This window comes from Eubalaena glacialis, chromosome 13 (genome assembly GCF_028564815.1).
Source record: "Eubalaena glacialis isolate mEubGla1 chromosome 13, mEubGla1.1.hap2.+ XY, whole genome shotgun sequence".
NCBI classification, from domain to species: Eukaryota; Metazoa; Chordata; class Mammalia; order Artiodactyla; family Balaenidae; genus Eubalaena; species Eubalaena glacialis.
In genome coordinates, this window is record NC_083728.1 from 68115730 (window position 1) to 68135355 (window position 19626).

The 19626-nt window shown below is 39.6% G+C and overlaps 1 protein-coding gene across 1 annotated transcript in view; it reads right to left on the bottom strand.

Moving 5' to 3' along the window:
- The window catches only part of PARN (poly(A)-specific ribonuclease), a 159236-nt gene that overhangs the window by 7803 nt on the left and 131807 nt on the right, over positions 1-19626 (bottom strand). Inside the window, exon 23 of the mRNA XM_061207987.1 lies at positions 8350-8543. Coding sequence (XP_061063970.1) covers positions 8350-8543 — 194 coding nt within the window. The remainder of the gene's footprint in view (positions 1-8349; positions 8544-19626) is intronic.

A 19626-nucleotide genomic window follows, 5' to 3' on the forward strand; every position in this document is an offset into this window, starting at 1 on the left:
ACTTCTATAATACTTAAATGAGGGAAAGGAAGGGAGACTCACAGATTCAAGAGACAGCTAAAATACACGACCCAGACTTCAAACAAGAGTTTAAGTTTTCAGTTAAAGATAAGCTTTAGCATAATGTATAAAAGGCATCTGTGACATTTTTGCTGCTTCTTTGATTTCATTCATATCAATGAGATTCAGAAAACGCCCTGCAGGCAGATCGAGCCACATGTACAAAGAGGAATTAACTGAAACACAATGGATTCTTGGCTTGGGTGTGAATCAAGTTCCAGGCTTCCACTCCCATCCTTTGATTTGACTGTTGGTTCCACTAACAGGGGTGACTATCAGGAAGCGAGATACAGGAGAGGAGTAATTTTGGCTTGCAGGCATCCCCCTCATCACGTAACTGTGCTTAAAGGTACCCACTTTCTTGCAGGCCTGACTTAAGGGCTCTGTGATCTTGGGCAAGTCACATAACCTTCAGGCCTCTGCTGTTTCCTCACTCCTTTTCTTTTCTTTTCTTTCTTTCTTTCATTAATTTTTTTTTATCGAAGTATAGTTGATTTACAGTGTTGTGTTAATTTCTGGTGTGCAGCAAAGTGATTCATTTATATATATATTCTTTTTCATATTCTTTTCCATTATGGTTTATTACAGGATATTGAATATAGTTCCCTGTGATATACAATATGACCTTGTTTACCTATTTTACATATAGTAGTTTGTATTTGATAATCCCAAACTCCTAATTTATCCCTCCTCCACCCCCTTTCCCCTTTGGTAACCATAAACTTTTTTCCTATGTCTGTGAGTCTGTTTCTCTTTTGCAAATAAGTTCATTTGTATCATATTTTAGATTCCACATGTAAGTGATATCACATGGTATTTGTCTTCCTCTTTTTGACTTACTTCACTTAGTATGATAATCTCTAGGTCCATCCATGTTGCTGCAAATGGCATTATTTCATTCTTTTTTTATGACTTAGTAGTATTCCATTGTATACATGTACCACATCTTCTTTCCATTCATCTGTTGATGGACATTTAGGTTGCTTCCATGTCTTGGCTATTGTAAACAGTGCTGCTATGAACACTGGGGTGCACGTATCTTTTCGAATTAGAGTTTTCTCCGGATATATGCCCAGGAGAGGGATTGCTGGACCACATGGCAACTCTATTTTTAGTTTTTTAAGGAACCTCCATATGGCTTTCCATAGTGGCTGTACCAATTTACATTCCCACCAACAGTGTAGGAGGGTTCCCTTTTCTCCACACCCTCTCCAGCATTTGTTATTTGTAGATTTTTAATGATGGCCATTCTGACCAGTGTGAGGTGATACTTCACTGTAGTTTTGATTTGCATTTCTCTAATAATTAGTGATATTGAGCATCTTTTCATGTGCCTGTTGGCCATCTGCATGTCTTCTATTGGAGAAACGTCTACTTAGGACTTCTGCCCATTTGTTGACTGTATTGTTTTTTGTTGTTGTTGTTGTTGAGCTGCATGAGCTGTTTGTATATTTGGGAAATTAAGCCCTTGTTGGATGCATCATTTGCAAATATTTTCTCCCATTCTGGAGGTTGTCTTTTCATTTTCTTTATAGTTTCCTTTGCTGTACAAAAGCTTGTAAGTTTGATTAGATCCCATTTGTTTATTTTTCTTTTTATTTCTACTGCCTTGGGAGACTGACCTAAGAAAACATTGCTACAATTTATGTCAGAGAATGTTTTGCCTATGTTCTCTTCTAGGAATTTTATGGTGTCATGTCTTATATTTAAGTCTTTAAGCTATTTTGAATTTATTTTTGTGTATGACGTGAGGGAGTCTTCTAACTTCACTGATTTACATGCAGCTGTCCAGCTTTCTCAACACCACTTGCAGAAGACACTGACTTTTCTCAGGCATCAGTTTTCTTAATTGTAAAATGGACCATCATGCCTACTTCAGAGATTTAAACGAAAGCATTTCCATCAAGCACGAAGTGCAGGGGCGGGGGGGTGGATGAATTGGGAGATTGGGATTGACATATATACACTACTATGTATAAAATACATAACTAATGAGAACCTACTGTATAGCACAGGGAACTCTACTCACTGCTCTGTGGTGACCTAAATGGGAGGGAAATCTAAAAAAGAGGGGATATATGTATACGTATAACTGAATCACTTTGCTGTACAGCGGAAACTAACACAACATTGTAAAGCAACTATACTCTAATAAAAATTAATTAAAGATAGGATCTGAACATGCCACATCTAAGGAACTCAGGATGGTGGAGTGGCTGCCTTCACATGTGATGTTGGCTCCTATGTCAGAGAAGAGGGGAAGGCTCTAAAAGTCCATGTTTTTAGGGCAGACAGCAGAAGCAAGAAGAACCACAATCCTGCAGCCTGTGGAAAGAAAACCACATTCACAGAAAGACAGACAAAATGAAAAGGCAGAGGACTATGTACCAGATGAAGGAACAAGATAAAACCACAGGAAAACAACTAAATGAAGTGGAGACAGGCAACCTTCCAGAAAAAGAATTCAGAATAATGACAGTGAGGATGATCCAGGACCTCAGAAAAAGAATGGAGGTAAAGATGGGGAGGATGCAAGAAATATTTAACAAAGACCTAGAAGAATTAAAGAACAACAGACAGAGATGAACGATACAATAACTGAAATGAAAAATACACTAGAAGGAATCAATAGCAGAATAATAGAAGAACGGATAAGTGACCTGGAAGACAGAATGGTGGAATTCAATGCCATGGAACAGAGTAAAGAAAAAAAGATGAAAAGAAATGAAGACAGCTGAAGAGACCTCTGGGACAACATTAAACACACCAACATTCGCATTATAGGGGTCTCAGAAAGAGAAGAGAGAGAGAAAGGACCTGAAAAAAATATTTGAAGAGATTATAGTGGAAAACTTCCCTAACATGGGAAAGGAAAGAGCCACCCAAGTCCAGGAAGCACAGAGAGTCCCAGGCAGGATAAACCTAAGGAGAAACATGCCGAGACACATAGTAATCAAACTGACAAAAATTAAAGACAAAGAAAAATTATCAAAAGCAACAAGGGAAAAACGACAAATAACATGCAAGGGAACTCCCATAAGGTTAACAGCTGATTTCTCAGCAGAAACTCTACAAGCCAGAAGGGAGTGGCATGATATATTTAAAGTGATGAAAGGGAAGAACCTACAACCAAGATTACTTTACCTGGCAAGGATCTCATTCAGATTCAACAGAGAAAGCAACTGCTTTACAGACAAGCAAAAGCTAAGAGAATTCAGCAACACCAAACCAGCTTTACAACAAATGCTAAAGGAACTTCTCTAAGTGGGAAACACAAGAGAAGAAAAGGACCTACAAAAACAAACCCAAAACAATTAAGAAAATGGTAATAGGAACATACATATCGATAATTACCTTAAATGGAAATGGATTAAATGCTCCAACGAAAAGACACAGGCTCACTGAATGGATACAAAAACAAGACTCATATATATGTTGTCTACAAGAGACCCACTTCAGACCTAGGGACACATACAGACTGAAAGTGAGGGAATGGAAAAAGATACTCCATGCAAATGGAAAACAAAAGAAAGCTGGAGTAGCAATACTCACATCAGGTAAAACAGACTTTAAAATAAAGAATGTTACAAGAGACAAGGAAGGACACTACATAATATCAAGGGATCAATCCAAGAAGAAGATATAACAATTATAAATGTATATGCACCCAACATAGGCGCACCTCAATACATAAGACAACTGTTAACAGCTATAAAAGAGGAAATCGACAGTAACACAATAATAGTGGGGGACTTTAACACCTCACTTACACCAATGGATAGATCATCCAGACAGAAAATTAATAAGGAAACACAAGCTTTAAATGACACAACAGACCAGATAGATTTAATTGATATTTATAGGACATTCCATCCGAAAACAGTGATTACACTTTCTTCTCAAGTGCACATGGAACATTCTCCAGGATAGATCACATTTTGGGTCACAAATCAAGCCTTCATAAATTTAAGAAAACTGAAATCACATCAAGCATCTTTTCCTACCACAACGCTATGAGATTAGAAATAAATTACAGGGAAAAAAACGTAAAAAACACAAACACATGGAGGCTAAACAATACATTACTAAATAACCAAGATATCACTGAAGAAATCAAAGAGGAAATCAAAAAATACCTAGAGACAAATGACAATGAAAACATGATGATCCAAAACCTATGGGATGCAGCAAAAGCAGTTTTAAGAGGGAAGTTTATAGCAATACAATCTTACCTCAAGAAACAAGAAAAATCTGAAATAAACAATCTAACCTTACACCTAAAGGAACCAGAGAAAGAAGAACAAACAAAACCCAAAGTTAGTAGAAGGAAAGAAATCATAAAGATCAGGGCAGAAATAAATGAAATAGAAACAAAGAAAACAATTGCAAAGATCAATAAAACTAAAACCTGGTTCTTTGAGAAGATAACAAAATTGATAAACCTTTAGCCAGACTCATCAAGAAAAAGAGAGAAAGGACTCAAATCAATAAAATTAGAAATGAAAAAGAAGTTACAACAGACACCACAGAAATACAAAGCATTGTAAGAGACTACTACAAGCAACCCTATGCTAACAAAATGGACAACCTGGAAGAAATGGACAAATTCTTAGGAAGGTATAACCTTCCAAGAGTGAACAAGGAAGAAATAGAAAATATGAACAAGTAATCACAAGTAATGAAATTGAAACTATGATTAAAAATCTTCCAACAAACAAAAGTCCAGGACCAGGTGGCTTCACAGGTGAATTCTATCAAACATTTAGAGAAGAGCTAACACCCATCTTTCGCAAACTCTTCCAAAAATTGCAGAGGAAGGAACACTCCCAAACTCATTCTATGAGGCCACCATCACCCTGATACCAAAACCAGACAAAGATACTACAAAAAAAGAAAATTACAGACCAATATCACTGATGAATATAGATGCAAAAATCCTCAACACAATACTAGCAAACAGAATCCAACAACACATTAAAAGGATCATACACCATGATCAAGTGGGATTTTTCCTAGGGATGCAAGGATTCTTCAATATATGCAAATCAATCAATGTGATACACCATATTAACAAATTGGAGAATAAAAACCATATGATCATCTCAATAGATGCAGAAAAAGCTTTTGACAAAATTCAACACCCATTTATGACAAAAAAAAACTCTCCAGAAAGTGGGGATAGAGGGAACCTACCTGAACACAATGAAGGCCATATATGACAAACCCACAGCAAACATCATTCTCAATGGTGAAAAACTGAAAGCATTTCCTCTAAGATCAGAAACAAGACAAGGATGTCCACTCTCGCCACTATTCAACATAGTTTTGAAAGTCCTAGCCATGGTAATCAGAGAAGAAAAAGAAATAAAAGGAATACAAATTGGAAAAGACGAAGTAAAACTGTCACTGTTTGCAGATGACATGATACTATACATAGATAATCCTAAAAATACTACCAGAAAACTACTAGAGCTAATCAATGAATCTGGTAAAGTTGCAGGATACAAAATTAATGCACAGAAATCTATACACTATACACTATCCTATACACTAACAACGAAAGATCAGAAAGAGAAATTAAGGAAACACTCCCACTTACCATTGCAACAAAAAGAATAAAATACCTAGGAATAAACCTACCTAAGGAGGTAAAAGACCTGTACTCAGAAAACTATAAGACACTGATGAAAGAAATCAAAGATGACACAAACAGATGGAGAGATATACCAGGTTCTTGGATTGGAAAAATCAATATTGTGAGCATGACTATACTACCCAAAGCAATCTACAGATTCAATGCAATCCCTATCAAATTACCAATGGCATTTTTACAGAACTAGAACAAAAAAATCTTAAAATTTGTATGGAGACACAAAAGACCCCGAATAGCCAAAGCAGTCTTGAGGGAAAAAAACGGAGCTGGAGGAATCAGACTCCCTGACTTCAGACTATACTACAAAGCTACAGTAATCAAGACAATACGGTACTGGCACAAAAACAGAAATATAGATCAATGGAACAGGATAGAAGTCCAGAGATAAACCCATGCACCTGTGGTCAACTAATCTATGAAAAAGCAGGCAAGGATATACAATGGAGAAAAGACAGTCTCTTCAATAAGTGGTGCTGGGAAAACTGAACAACATGTAAAAGAATGAAATTAGGACACTCCCTAACACCATACACAAAAATAAACTCAAAATGGATTAAAAACCTAAATGTAAGACTGGACAATATAAAACTCTTAGAGGAAAACATGGGAAGAACATACTTTGACATAAATCACAGCAAGATCTTTTTTGACCCACCTCCTAGAGTAATGGAAATAAACAAAAATAAACAAACAGGTCCTAATGGAACTTAAAAGCTTTTGCACAGCAAAGGAAACTACAAACAAGACGAAAAGACAACCCTCGGGATGGGAGAAAATATTTGCAAACGAATCAACGGACAAAGGATTAATCTCCAAAATATATAAACAGCTCATTCAGCTCAATATTAAAAAAACAAACAGCCCAATCAAAAAGTGGGCAGAAGACCTAAACAGACATTTCTCTAAAGAAGACATACAGATGGCCAAGAGGCACATGAAAATCTGCTCAAAATCACTAATTATTAGAGAAATACAAATCAAAACTACAATGAGGTATCACCTCACGCCAGTTAGAATGGGCATCATCAGAAAATCTACAAACAACAAAAGCTGGAGAGGGTGTGGTGAAAAAGGGAACCGTCTTGCACTGTTGGTGGGAATGTAAATAGATACAGCCACTAAGGAGAACAGTATGGAGGTTCCTTTAAAAACTAAAAACAGAATTACCATATGACACAGCAATCCCACTACCGGACATATACCCTGAGAAAACCATAATTCAAAAAGACACATGCGCCCCAGTGTTCACTGCAGCACTATTTACAGTAGCCAAGTCATGGAAGCAACCTAAATGCCCATCGACAGATGAATGGATAAAAAAGATGTGGTACATATATACAATGGAATATTACTCAGCCATAAAAAGGAACAAAATTGGTTCATTTGTAGAGACATGGATGGACCTAGAGACTGTCATACAGAGTGAAGTAAGTCAGAAAGAGAAAAACAAATATCGTATATTAACGCATATTTGTGGAATCTAGAAAAATGGTACAGACGAACCAGTTTGCAAGGCATAAATAGAGACACAGATGTAGAGAACAAATGTATGGACACCAAGGGGGGGAAGCAGGGTGGGGGGGTGGGGAGGTGGTGGTGGTGTAATGAATTGAGAGATTGGGATTGAAATATATACACTAATATGTATAAAATAGATAACTAATAAGAACCTGCTGTATAAAAAATAAATAAATAAATTCATTTAAAAAAAAACAGAAAAAATATAGATAAAAAAAATATAAAAGCATGAAGTGCAGTGCAGGGTCGTCAGCAAGCACTCGGTCAGCACTGGCTGTAATTTCTGTCACCATGACTGCTAGCTGACCAGGTTCTGGCCTGATCTCCTGAGCAGGGCCTTTCACAGATGCTGGCTTCCCAGCAAGCCCCTTCCTTGCCTGGCACTGGGGTCCTGCAGAGGGTCTGTGCACCAAGGGCTGGGTTAGCTCATGGGGCCTCCACAGCATGTCTGGGGGACAGAGGGGATACGGGACTTGGCTCACCTTCTCATTCTGCTCTTACTAGCTACCTGGACCTGCGTGTTTCTTCACCTCTCTGAGTCCAGACTTCTGCATCACTAAAACAAGGATGAGTCCCTATGTCAGGGCTGTTGTGAGAATGAAATTCAATCAGGAAAGAGAAGGCTCCAGTGTCTAGCACACAGTAGGCATACAACATGTGTTCATTTCCTGTTTCTTTTACTCCTTATATAATTCTGCTTACGAGAGAAATTCAGGCGGCCTGGGGTTTTGCTGGGAACAGTGAAAACTCTGCTACTGAAAATAACACATGTAGGAGTAGGCCTCTGTGCAAATTCACATATACATTTAAAATACTGAGGTGACTTTACATACATCAGCAAAACCTCTAAACCATGGAGGACAGAGAGAAGGTTACCAAAACAGACTAACCGTCTTTAACAAGGAGGCCCCCACCAAGCCTCACTCTATCAAGAGCCAGGGCTTTTCAGAGATTCCTCAAATTAAATTAAAATGATCTGAAAAACATCTGGTCCCGTTTTAGGCTACATGGGCTTTGTTATCAACTGAAGCCCTGCTATAATCTCTCCCCCAAAATAAGAGCTTCTAAAGCATTAAAGAAGACACAGCTCTAGAACCTTAGTGAGATTCAATACACACCTGTCGGAGAAAGGTCCTTCTTCATCCTTTTTAATTTCTTGGCCTTTTTCCTTCCCTCTGAGAGGGATTCTGCACAGGGATCTGTCTGCTCAAGCTCAGTGTCAGAAATCTCCCCCGATACTCTGGCCTCCAGGCCGCCTTCTGCTTGACTGGGACTCAGATTTCTCTTTCCTACTGTGCTGGTGGCTGTGAGACTGAAATGCAAGTGGAACAACATGAAAGGTGTTGAGAGTAACTGGAAGACTAAACCTATAAAAATATTTTAACACTCCTAATTCTATTAACACTTAACTAGCAATCAAACAACATGGGTAGCTGCTGCCTGGAGGTGCAAGTTAAAGACCTTACTGTGAACTGAAGTCTAAAAGTTTACCCACAACAACCTTATTCAGAAGAAACTTCTACACCAGGCTTGTGCACGGATATACACAAATCTAAGCTGTTCGTAGTGTTTAAAAGAAAAAAATTTTAAAGAAAATTCCTGGTCTTTATTTTGATAGAGTTACCCTAACAGAAGAGTAGAATAGTAGAGCGACCATAACAAAATAACAGTCTGGATTACATTAAATCACAAGATAGCATTGTTACTTGCATGCTGCCTGATGGATACACAGTAGAGTAGGAGAATTCTTGAGTCTGCCAGCTGTCACACCGCTCGTGCATTTGAATACACTTAAAAGGTATACCCCACCTTCACATAATTCTCTTCCATTCCAAAAAGGTGACTTGTCAAGATTATAATTAAACCTGGCTTCATTTTAAAAGCTTTATAGGATTTGACATGTTGAATTAGATCAGATTACATGTCCTGATTTTCCTTAAGAAAATATGTTCCCTGAATCAGAACTTGATAATAACAGAGACCACAGGGCCAGTGTGAGTCCTGTCTCCTCTAAATGAGTCTTATAAACGGTTTTTTTTTTTTTTTATAGTCCCCACGTTATGAAAAGCATAAAGAATCTAGTCATTCCCCCTAAGGGAGGCCGTTCAGGCACAGAGCGGGGTGCGGAGAGGGAGAGAGAGAACATGAGCAAGCCCCTGTGTCAGCCTTCCCTAGGAAGTGAACGCTTTATTTTATTTTTAAATATATTTATTTATTTACTTTATTTTTGGCTGCGTTGGGTCTTGGTTGCTGTGAGTGGGCTTTTCTCTAGTTGCGGCGAGTGGGGGCTACTCTTCGTTGCGGTGCGCAGGCTTCTCATTGCGGTGGCTTCCCTTGTTGTGGAGCACGGGCTCTAGACATGCAGGCTTCAGTAGTTGTGGCACGTGGGCTCAGTAGTTGTGGATTGCGGGCTCTAGAGTGCAGGCTCAGTAGCTGTGGTGCACAGGTTTAGTTGCTCCATGGCATGTGGGATCTTCCTGGACCAGGGCTCAAACACGTGTCCCCTGCATTGGCATGCGGATTCTTAACCACTGTGCCACCAGCGAAGTCCCGAAGTGAACGCTTTAAAATGTTACATATCAAAAACTTGGGGGACTTCCCTGGTGGTCCAGTGGTTAAGACTCTGCGCTCCCAATGCTTGTGGCCGGGTTCGATCCCTGGTCAGGGAACTAGATCCCACACGCATGCTGCAACTAAGGGTTCACATGCCACAGCTAAGGAGCCTGCCTGCTGCAACTAAGACCTGGTGCAGCCAAATTAAAAAACAAGAACAAAAACAAAAACCTCGGGCTACCCGATGATTCAAGTTCTGCAACGTTACTCTTCTCTGTCCTTACATCTTCCCTGTTCCTTACACTTCCTCACTCACGTGAAGAAGGTGGTGGTGCTCAGAAGCCATAGGAAGCAGAACAGAGAGAGCTCAGAGCAGATGGCCTGTTAAGCCTGGCTGGCCAGCCTCCCGCTGTCATCTCTTCACCTGTGTTATATGCAGCTTTTGGAAACATCTTTTATTGAGGGGATATGAAGAAAAGGAGAATACCAAAGGTAGTATTTTGGGGGGAGAGTTATTAGAAATTCATGCTAAAGTTTACTGTTTAAAAACTGATAATACCTTTAAAATTTTCTTAAAGACTAAAACAATTTTCGGCTGGTTTCAGAAAATTTGGAAAATTCAGAAAGTATTAAGTAAGAAAATAGTAAGGACACACTTTTCCATTGTGAAAGGGTAAGAGGCTTAAATATTCCTCTGTGCTGTAAACCCTGGAACCTAGCAGCCTCTGAGATGTAAATGTTTAATGAAAACTCAGCTGGAACCATCAGCATTCAAAGTACTTCAAGAAATACAAAGTCCTGAACTAGCCCCAACTGCACATAGGAATCTAGTGGATGATAAAGGTGGTATCTCAAATTACCGGGGCAGAGATGAACTTCCAAAAAAATGGTTGTGGGACAACAGGAAAAAGATAAGTTAGGCCCATTCTTCACCCATAAAAAAGAAAAAAATGCCAAAATGGATTAGATATCTAAATGTGAAAAATGAAACTATACAAATACTGAAAGAAAACATGGATGAATTCCTCTAAAACCTGGGTGTCGTAAAAGGCTTTACTATAACTCACAATCCAAATTTATAAGAAGATTTATAAATTTGATCACATAAAAATCCTTTGCATGGCTATCAATAACATGAGCAAAGTCAAAAGACAAATGACAAACCAGGAGAAAATATTTGTAACATATATCACAGATAAAGGGCTAATGTCCCTAATACACAAGTAACACTCAAAATTGAAGGAAAAAAACCCAAAATCCTACAGGAAAATGGGCAAAGGTATGAATAAATAGCTCACCACACACACACACACACACACACACACACACACACACACACACCCCTAAAACACACGAAAAGATGTTCAACTCCATTCATGATGCAAAATAAAATGACACTGAAATATCATTTCTCACCCACTAGATTGGCAAAAATATCCAAAAGATTGATGAAATATTCTGTTGTTGAGAGTGGGGAAACAGGCACTCATACATTGCTGGTGACAATGAAAAATGGTACAACTCACTCTTACAGAAGGGAATGTGGCACTATTTAACAAAACTTTATATCCATTTACTCTTTGAGCCAGCAATCCCACTTCTAGGAATTCAGAAGATGCACCTCCAACAATGCAAAAATACTTATGTACAAGATTACTCATTGCAGCTTTATTTGTTGTTATATTATTGCCAAGTTCCTAAATGTCTAAGCATAGGAAATTGGTTGAATAAACTATGCTATGTACAGTCAATGTAACTAAGCAGTTACAAGAAAGAATGAAGATCTCAAAGAACAGATATGAAATTATTTCCAGTGAAATAAGCAAAGTGCAAAAGAGCAATTTATTCCAGTCTTGGGTGAAATGTCGGGGGGAATACCAAAAAAAACATCCTGAACTATTTAGTAGGTTTGCTTCTGTAGTTGAACGAGTGAAGCAATTCTGAAAATATTTGGATACATGATAATGCTCAGCAAATTAGTAAATGTATTCATGTAGTTGGAAGACAGATATGGGGGAAGGCAAGGGAGAACGCTGTGGGGATGTAATGGAACTGGAGATACAGGTCCAGGCTTGGGATTTCTAAAATAAGTATGTGTGTATGTGTGCACGTTTGTGTGTATGCATATATGTATGGGAAGTATCTATGTATATCCATGCCCCTATTTCCCAGCTCTGCCCACTGAAAGGACCTAAAAAACAAAAACAAAAAACAAAAAACCCAATGGCCATAAGCACATCTAGTGTCCAGATTTTAATGTCTAAACCATACCCTACTGAAAAAACACAGGGCTCCTCGAAGAAGTGCTTGATTCCAGGGCTGGGGTAAAAGTTGCACAAAATGAGCTCGGCTGGGGTAAAAGAGGCACAAAATGAGCCCGGAACATCTTGCAATACCAGAAAGTATGAAACTGCTCAAGAAATGACAGGGCATGTCACAGGGATGTAGGAACCAGGTGGAAAGGGCTCCCACTGGCCAAATATTTGAGCATCAAAATAATTAAGGGGCAATAATAAATTCTAAACCATTGAAAAAAAACAGGAATCCATGGATCTATATCAATACATAATACAGAGAGACAGAGAGACAGAGAGAGGAGGGAGAGCTCTTAGTTCTCGTTGAATGCTGACTAGGAAATGGTAAAGGTGGAGAGAGAGATGGAGTTGGCAAATCATCCTTTGGCAACCATCACATGAAGAATGACTGACGCAAAAATCATCAAGAGGTGCTAAATCAGGGGAGATATTTTGATGAAGAGTAGGCTATTTGCATGGTCTTAAAGTGTCTCTCCTGAGACTGATATCCTGAGAAGGACATAGCATCACTTTTGCACATTCTAGTCAGGATTGTATAACCTGAACATAATCATGAAGAAACATCAGACAAACCCAAAGGAAAAACACCTTACTGAAAAAAAGTGGGGTGAGGGGCTGGTGTCCTTCAAAAATGTTGTTGTCATAAAAAAGACCAAAGAGACACTGAAAACTAGCTGCAACACATTATGACAGACTGGATCTTATACTAGAGGGAAAAGCCATAAAGATAATATTGGATCAAATAATAAAACTGGGATATAAACAGTAGATTACAGTATTATATCAATGTTAAATTACCGAGGTTGATAACTTTACTACAGTTATACAAGAAACTATTAAGGACCATGATGTATCTAACTTCCTCTCAGATGGTTCAGAAAAAAATAAGTGTGTTGGGGGTTGCGGTATGGAGAGAAAAAGGAAGAGAAGGCAACACAGAGTGTGTATATACAGAGAGAGGAAGGGGAAGGGTGGAAGAGAGAGCGTGTGCACACAAAGCAAAAAACAGCAAAATGGTAACAATCAAGGTAGCCGGATAAAGAATATATGGGTGTTCTTTGTAATATTTGTGACTTTTATAGAGTTTGAAATTATTTCCAAGTTAAAAGCAAAACAAAACAAAACAAAACAAACTGGAGGAAGCATGATGTTTAAACAAATAAGGAAAAGTAAATTTCATCGAGGATTATCTTCTTTTTTTTCTAATTTAATTTTTTTGGCTGCACTGCGCGGTACGCGGGATCTTAGTTCCCCGACCAGGGATCGAACCCATGCTGGAAGGGCGGAGTGCTAACCACTGGGCCGCCAGGGAATTCCCTCAAGGAATATCTTCTGATGCCTGCTTGCTGTGGCACAATCTAGGACTGAAGTCTGTGTGTGCTTACACATGACTAATAAGTATGTCGCCAGCCTAGTGATACGTGGAAGAAGCTGCCTTGACCCATTAACAGAATGTCTCATCTGATACAATAGAGTCCCTTTCCAGCCAGCCAGGCTGGAAAGGATCCCGCGGAGTCGGCATCTGTGCCTCTTCATTCTTCAGTGCCTGAGCCCGTCAGCTCATCCCCTCATTTAACCAATATTCTACCAACACGATGAGCACCTCCCATGGGCCACACCTCCAAACGCCCTCCAGTCCTGCTCATGTTACTCTCAGCCACCATTCCAGCTCTTTCCTCACGCTGCTGCCGGGCACTCTCCCTATCTTGCCCCTGACTCTTAAAACAGGATCCTAATTGGCTAGTCCCCCCTGTCCTACTCTTCCCAGCCTCCCTTGCCCTTCAAACCCATTCCTCCCAGTGTTAGTGAACTTCTTCCGAAGCAGAGATTTGATCAGATACTCCCAGCTGCAAGACTTCCACGGCTCTCTACCGCCAACCTGAATTTTAACTGCTTGGCACAGCACCCAGGACCCTCTGTCACCTGGGTCCCCATCAGCTTTTCTAGCCTTATCTTCCACAAGGCAGTCGAGTTGCAAAGACAGTATCTGTTCACCTTAATGAATTCCATGACATGCACTCTTCCACCTGGTCCACTGTCCCAGCGGTGGGTTCATCAGCCCCCATACACCCTATATTTCCCATCGGACGTTGCTGCCCATGCTCCGCAACAACAAAACCCCCGCAGTGAGAAGCCCGCGCACCGCACTGAAGAGTAGCCCCCGCTCGCCGCAACTAGAGAAAGCCCGCACGCAGCAACGAAGACCCAACGCAGCCAAAAATAAATAAATAAATTAATTAATTAATTTAAAAAATTTTAGGGGTTAGCTCGGTAAAGTAAGATATAATAATAAATGTATGGGTTACTTTTTTTTTTTTTTTGCTGGGCGTGGGCTTTCTCTAGTTGCGGCGAGTGGGGCGGCTACTCTTCGTTGCGGTGCGCGGGCTTCTCACTGCGGTGGCTTCTCTTGTTGCGGAGCACGGGCTCTAGGCATACGGGCTTCAGTAGTTGTGGCTTGCGGGCTCTAGAGCACAGGCTCAGTAGTTGTGGCACAAGGGCTTAGTTGCTACGTGGCATGCGGGATCTTCCCGGACCAGGGCTCAAACCCCTGTCCCCTGTATTGGCAGGCGGATTCTTAACCACTGCGCCACCACAGGAAGTCCCTGGGTTACTATTATTATGAACCAATATACTATGACAAAATTATATATTTCAAAAACATGTAAAAATAATCTCTACCTGATACACACATTTGATAACAGAAAACATTAAAAGAATAAAACATTAACACTAAATGGATGGCCAATAAATATCAGTTAAAAATTGAAAGATGTCACAGATATTTATTATTTAAAAGTTATTCTTAAATGAGATTTTAAAACACACAAGCATTAATATCTGTCACAAGACAATATTCCAGATGGAGAAAAGATTCTCTCATGTTATGCTGATGTTGATCAAACTGCTCCGAGTGTTTCCAAAGCAAATACAAGTTGGGTGTTCAACTACATATTGCTTTATATTAGCTCATTTCCTTTTTTATTTAAAAAATTTTTTTTAGTTGTGGCATGTGGGATCTTCAGTTGCGGCATGCGGGATCCTTAGTTGCAGCATGTGGGATCCACCTCCCCGACCAGGGATCGAACCCAGGCCCCCTGCATTGGGAGTGCGGAGCCCCAGCCACTGGACCACCAAGGAAGTCCCTCATTTCCTTTTTTAGAGATGAAAATATATTGTCTGCTTGCTTTGATTTTCGTTTTGCTGTTAAAATTGACACCGCTTGTCCTAATTCAAATTTTAGATCGAATGATTTTACACTGGAGTATTCCACAATGACATTTACATTTTGTCTCTGAATTTCGTCTATAAAAGTATTTACCAAGAACTGTAGCCTACAGCAAATATTCAAACACTGAAACACTACTGGATTCTATTAAGACAACGTAACATTCGGATATCCTAGCAAGATTAACAGTACATGTTTCAAAACTGCCAATTTAAGGACTGCTTCCAAAACTTATTTCTTGGAACAAGATTTGCAGGATTTTTATAAAGTGTACTGCTGTATGTAATCTCGTTAATACATTCTTATTTACAAGAATGATTCACTGTTAGTAGCAGACAAGGCCACGAACACACACTTAACAACATGGCAACAGTGACAAGCAAGAACGACTGATTTGATTGTGGCCCTTTCTCTCCTACCTGCTCCTGTCCTGATTTCAGAAATGTTGACCGTAACCTTTGACACTGATTCCATGCCTGCTTTCAACTTTATGTCAGAGAATTCCTTTGAACTAGTAATGCCTATGCTGATGGTTAAAGTTTAATTCCCACAGATTTTGCCCCTTTATCTTAATTTCTCAACTGATACTTCTCATGATTTGGAATAACACATAAATGTCCCCAGAGATGCCAGGGAGGAACTGGTGAATGGCAACCCTATTGGAAATCAACTGACCACAAACTGGACTCTCTATTCTGTGTCATCATCTATTTGTCTTCCCTTACGCCAGCACCACATGGTTTTTAGTCCCGTAGCTTTAAAGTAAGTCTTAAAGACAGAATAAGTCCTTTAATTGGCCGGGAAGTTCATGCTGCTGGATAAAATAATAACCACCTTTCATTTTAAAGGGCTGCCCAGTTTACAAAATTCTCTCATTTGATACTTGTCTATAATCCTTTGAAGCTGAACATGTGTTTTCACTCCCATTTTACAGGCAAGAAACCTCATCCTCAGAATGAGTGACTTCCCCCAGGTTGTGTGGCTGGTCTGGTAGATCTGAGGGTGTCCTCCAAACCGAGTGCTCTTTGAAACGCTTCACAGCCTTGCTCCCCACCCCATCTTCCCAGGGCAAAATGAACTGGAAAAATCTGGGGAAGTGGGAGCTAGAAAATGCATTTTTATTGTTTTCACAAACTCTCATGCTGAATTCAAATTCCACGAGCATGACTGTTCCTGTGTTTTGGGGCACAGTCTGGATGGATGAGGGGAGGATGTCAGATAGCCTAGGCCCAATTCAGAAGGCAACTCCTCAGAGATCGCTGATCAACTGTGATGCTTATTTCTAATAAAGAAGTTGAGTTTGAAAGTAAAATCAACATTAAGTACGGCATGTCTGTATGACAGTACCCAGGAATAAAGGACATCTCTTGTGGAATGAATGGTGGGGGGGTGGAGAGAATATACAAATGTGTTGTATATGTGACTACTCAGTTTACTTATAAATTAGCCTAAAGGAGAGAAAACTTGGTTCTGGGTTACAAAGAAACCATGGCATTCAATTAGAAAAACTTTTTACAAGAATGTGGTTTGAACCTGGTTAAACAATCCCTTATTGCTAACTCACTTTAATTCAACATAGAAAAGATTAATCAATAACAAACATGAAAGACATTAATACAAATTCCTAAATTTAAGAACGTACACTCAACATACAACTAATTGAAGCTGAATTCAGAACATCTGAAATTTTCAGAGGCTAGGATGAAATTTAATTTTGCAACTAAAATTTACTTTTGGCTCCAATGAAAGGATTTACTAATCATGCCAGTAATATAATCAAACCAAAACGACTCCTCCCCATACCAAAAGCCCAAGTATTTTAGAAAATAAACTGCTTTCTAAACATTTCCAGGAAGTTAAACACGACCAATTGAACGCAGGTATTTATCTGTAGAGAGACAGAAATATCCTTACAAAGGCACAGAGAACAGGAGAGGCAGCAGGAGAGGATGGGATGTCAGCTCACCTTGGAGATACTCTCTCTGGAGAGGACAAGTAAGGAGAAGAGTGCCAAAGAGTGCTGCATACAGGGGGAACAGAAATCTAAGTGCTGTATAAAAAGCTGGTGCACCCGAGAGAGCCCTGCAAAGTCTCAGCAAATAACAGGCACCAGATCCCCGGAAGAAGCAGATGATAAGGACTGTGCTACGCCAACAGGGGGAAAGGCTGTCCTAGGATCCTCACCCCCATCCCTGTGAAGCCAGGGGACCAGCATTCCCCCGAGGCCAATAGGAGCTGGACAGGAGGTGTAATCTCTGGAGAAACTGATCCCCTCAGAGAGGCACCAAGTCCAGCAGTGGAGAGTGGAATCAAGCAGGGCAATAAGAACTTTCTAACTGGGGAAGTAGCATCTTCCACATACTGAGAAGTGAGGTCGCCAGCTTTCTTCCACCAGTCAGTACCCAGAGCACCAGCAGTCAGGCTTATCTCCCCCAAGCTGCAAATCAGAAAATCAATTTCTAAAAGAACTGAGTCGTTACAGCTAGTATCATACTTAATGCTGAATGCTTTTGCCCTAAAATCAGGAACAAGACACAGATGTTGGCTCTTGCCACTTTTATTCAACACTGTACTAGAGGCCCTTGCCAGTGCAATAAGGCAAGAGAAAGGAATGAAATTCATAAGGTCCACTGGACAGAGATAAATACGATTGCCTTTTTTTACAGATATGATTGTCTAAACAGAAAATACCAAACAGTCTACAAAAAGTTATTAGAACTAATAAGTGAATTTAGTAAGATCCAAGGATACAAGGTCAAAATAGACAAATCAACTGTATTTCTTTCTATTAGCAATGAACGACTGGAAATTGAACTTTAAAAATATATGACTTACAATAGCATCAAAAAGCAAAATACTTAGGGGCAACTTCAATAAAGCATATGTAAAATTTGCATAATGGAAAATACAATACTCCGATATGAGAAATCAAAGAAAACCTAAATACGTGAAAAGATACACCATGTTCATGGGTGGGAAGACTCAATAGAGTTAATTCTCCCCAAAATGATATTATAGATTCAACACAATCCCCATCAAAGTCCCAGCAAGCTCTTTGTACAAATCAACAAACTGACTCTAAACTTTTTGCGGAGAAGTGAAGGACTTAGAATAAGCATTGTTTTGGCTTCCCTGGTGGCACAGTGGTTAAGAATCTACCTGCCAATGCAGGGGACATGGGTTCGAGCCCTGGGCCGGGAAGATCCCACATGCCGCGGAGCAACTAAGCCCATGCACCACAACTACTGAGCCCACGAGCCACAACTACTGAGCCCGTGTGCCACAACTACTGAAGCCCATGCACCTAGAGCCTGTGCTTTGCAACAAGAGAAGCCACCGCAATAAGAAGACGGCGCACCGCAACCAGGAGTAGCCCCTGCTCGCCACAACTAGAGGAAGCCCGTGCGCAGCAACAAAGACCCAACGCAGCCAAAAATAAATAAATTAAAAAAAAAAAGAATAAGCATTTTTTAAAAAGAAGAAAATGGTTGAAGGATCTACTATATGGTTTCAAGACTCACTATAAAGCTTTAGTATAAATCAAGACAATGTGGAACTGGTCTAAGGAAAGACATATAGATCAATGGAATACAACAGAATCTAGAAATAGACCACATGCAAATATGGCCAACTAGTTTCTGACAAAGGAGTCAAGGTACAGTAATTGAATAGAGAAAGGACAGTATTCTCAAAAAATGGTGCCAGAACAAATGGACATCTATATGCAAAAAAATGAATTTGTACTCATGCCTCACACTGTACATAAAAATTAACTTGAAATAGATCACATACCTAAACATAAAACCAAAAAACACTATAAAACTTATAGAAAAAAAAAAAGAAAATCTTTATGACCCTAGTTTAGGCAAAGATTTCTTAAGTAGATCGCAAAAAGCACAAGCCCTAAAGAAAAGCATAAGCCTCAGAGAAAATATCCATAATTACAAAGCCAGCTTCTCACCTCATCACGCTACAGAGCAAAACCATCAGTAAGTTCTGCCTCCAAGAACTTCTCATCCCTTTTTAGTTCTTTCTTAAACAATAGTGGATGCCCCAAAATAGTCACATTTTTGAAGAAAGGCTTCGAGAGACAAAAACCAAAACAGACCAATATTCAGAGAGGAAAATCTCTGAGGAAACAGAGACAACATAGGGAGCTGAGGGAAACTTTAAAAACAACAGGCAGTTCTTGCTTTGCACACAGTACAGGACCATAAAAATGGACTAGACTACTGTATTTGCAAGCCAATGGATAAACAGAAAAATGAAGAAGTGGCAATAAGTACATTACTTGGAAACAA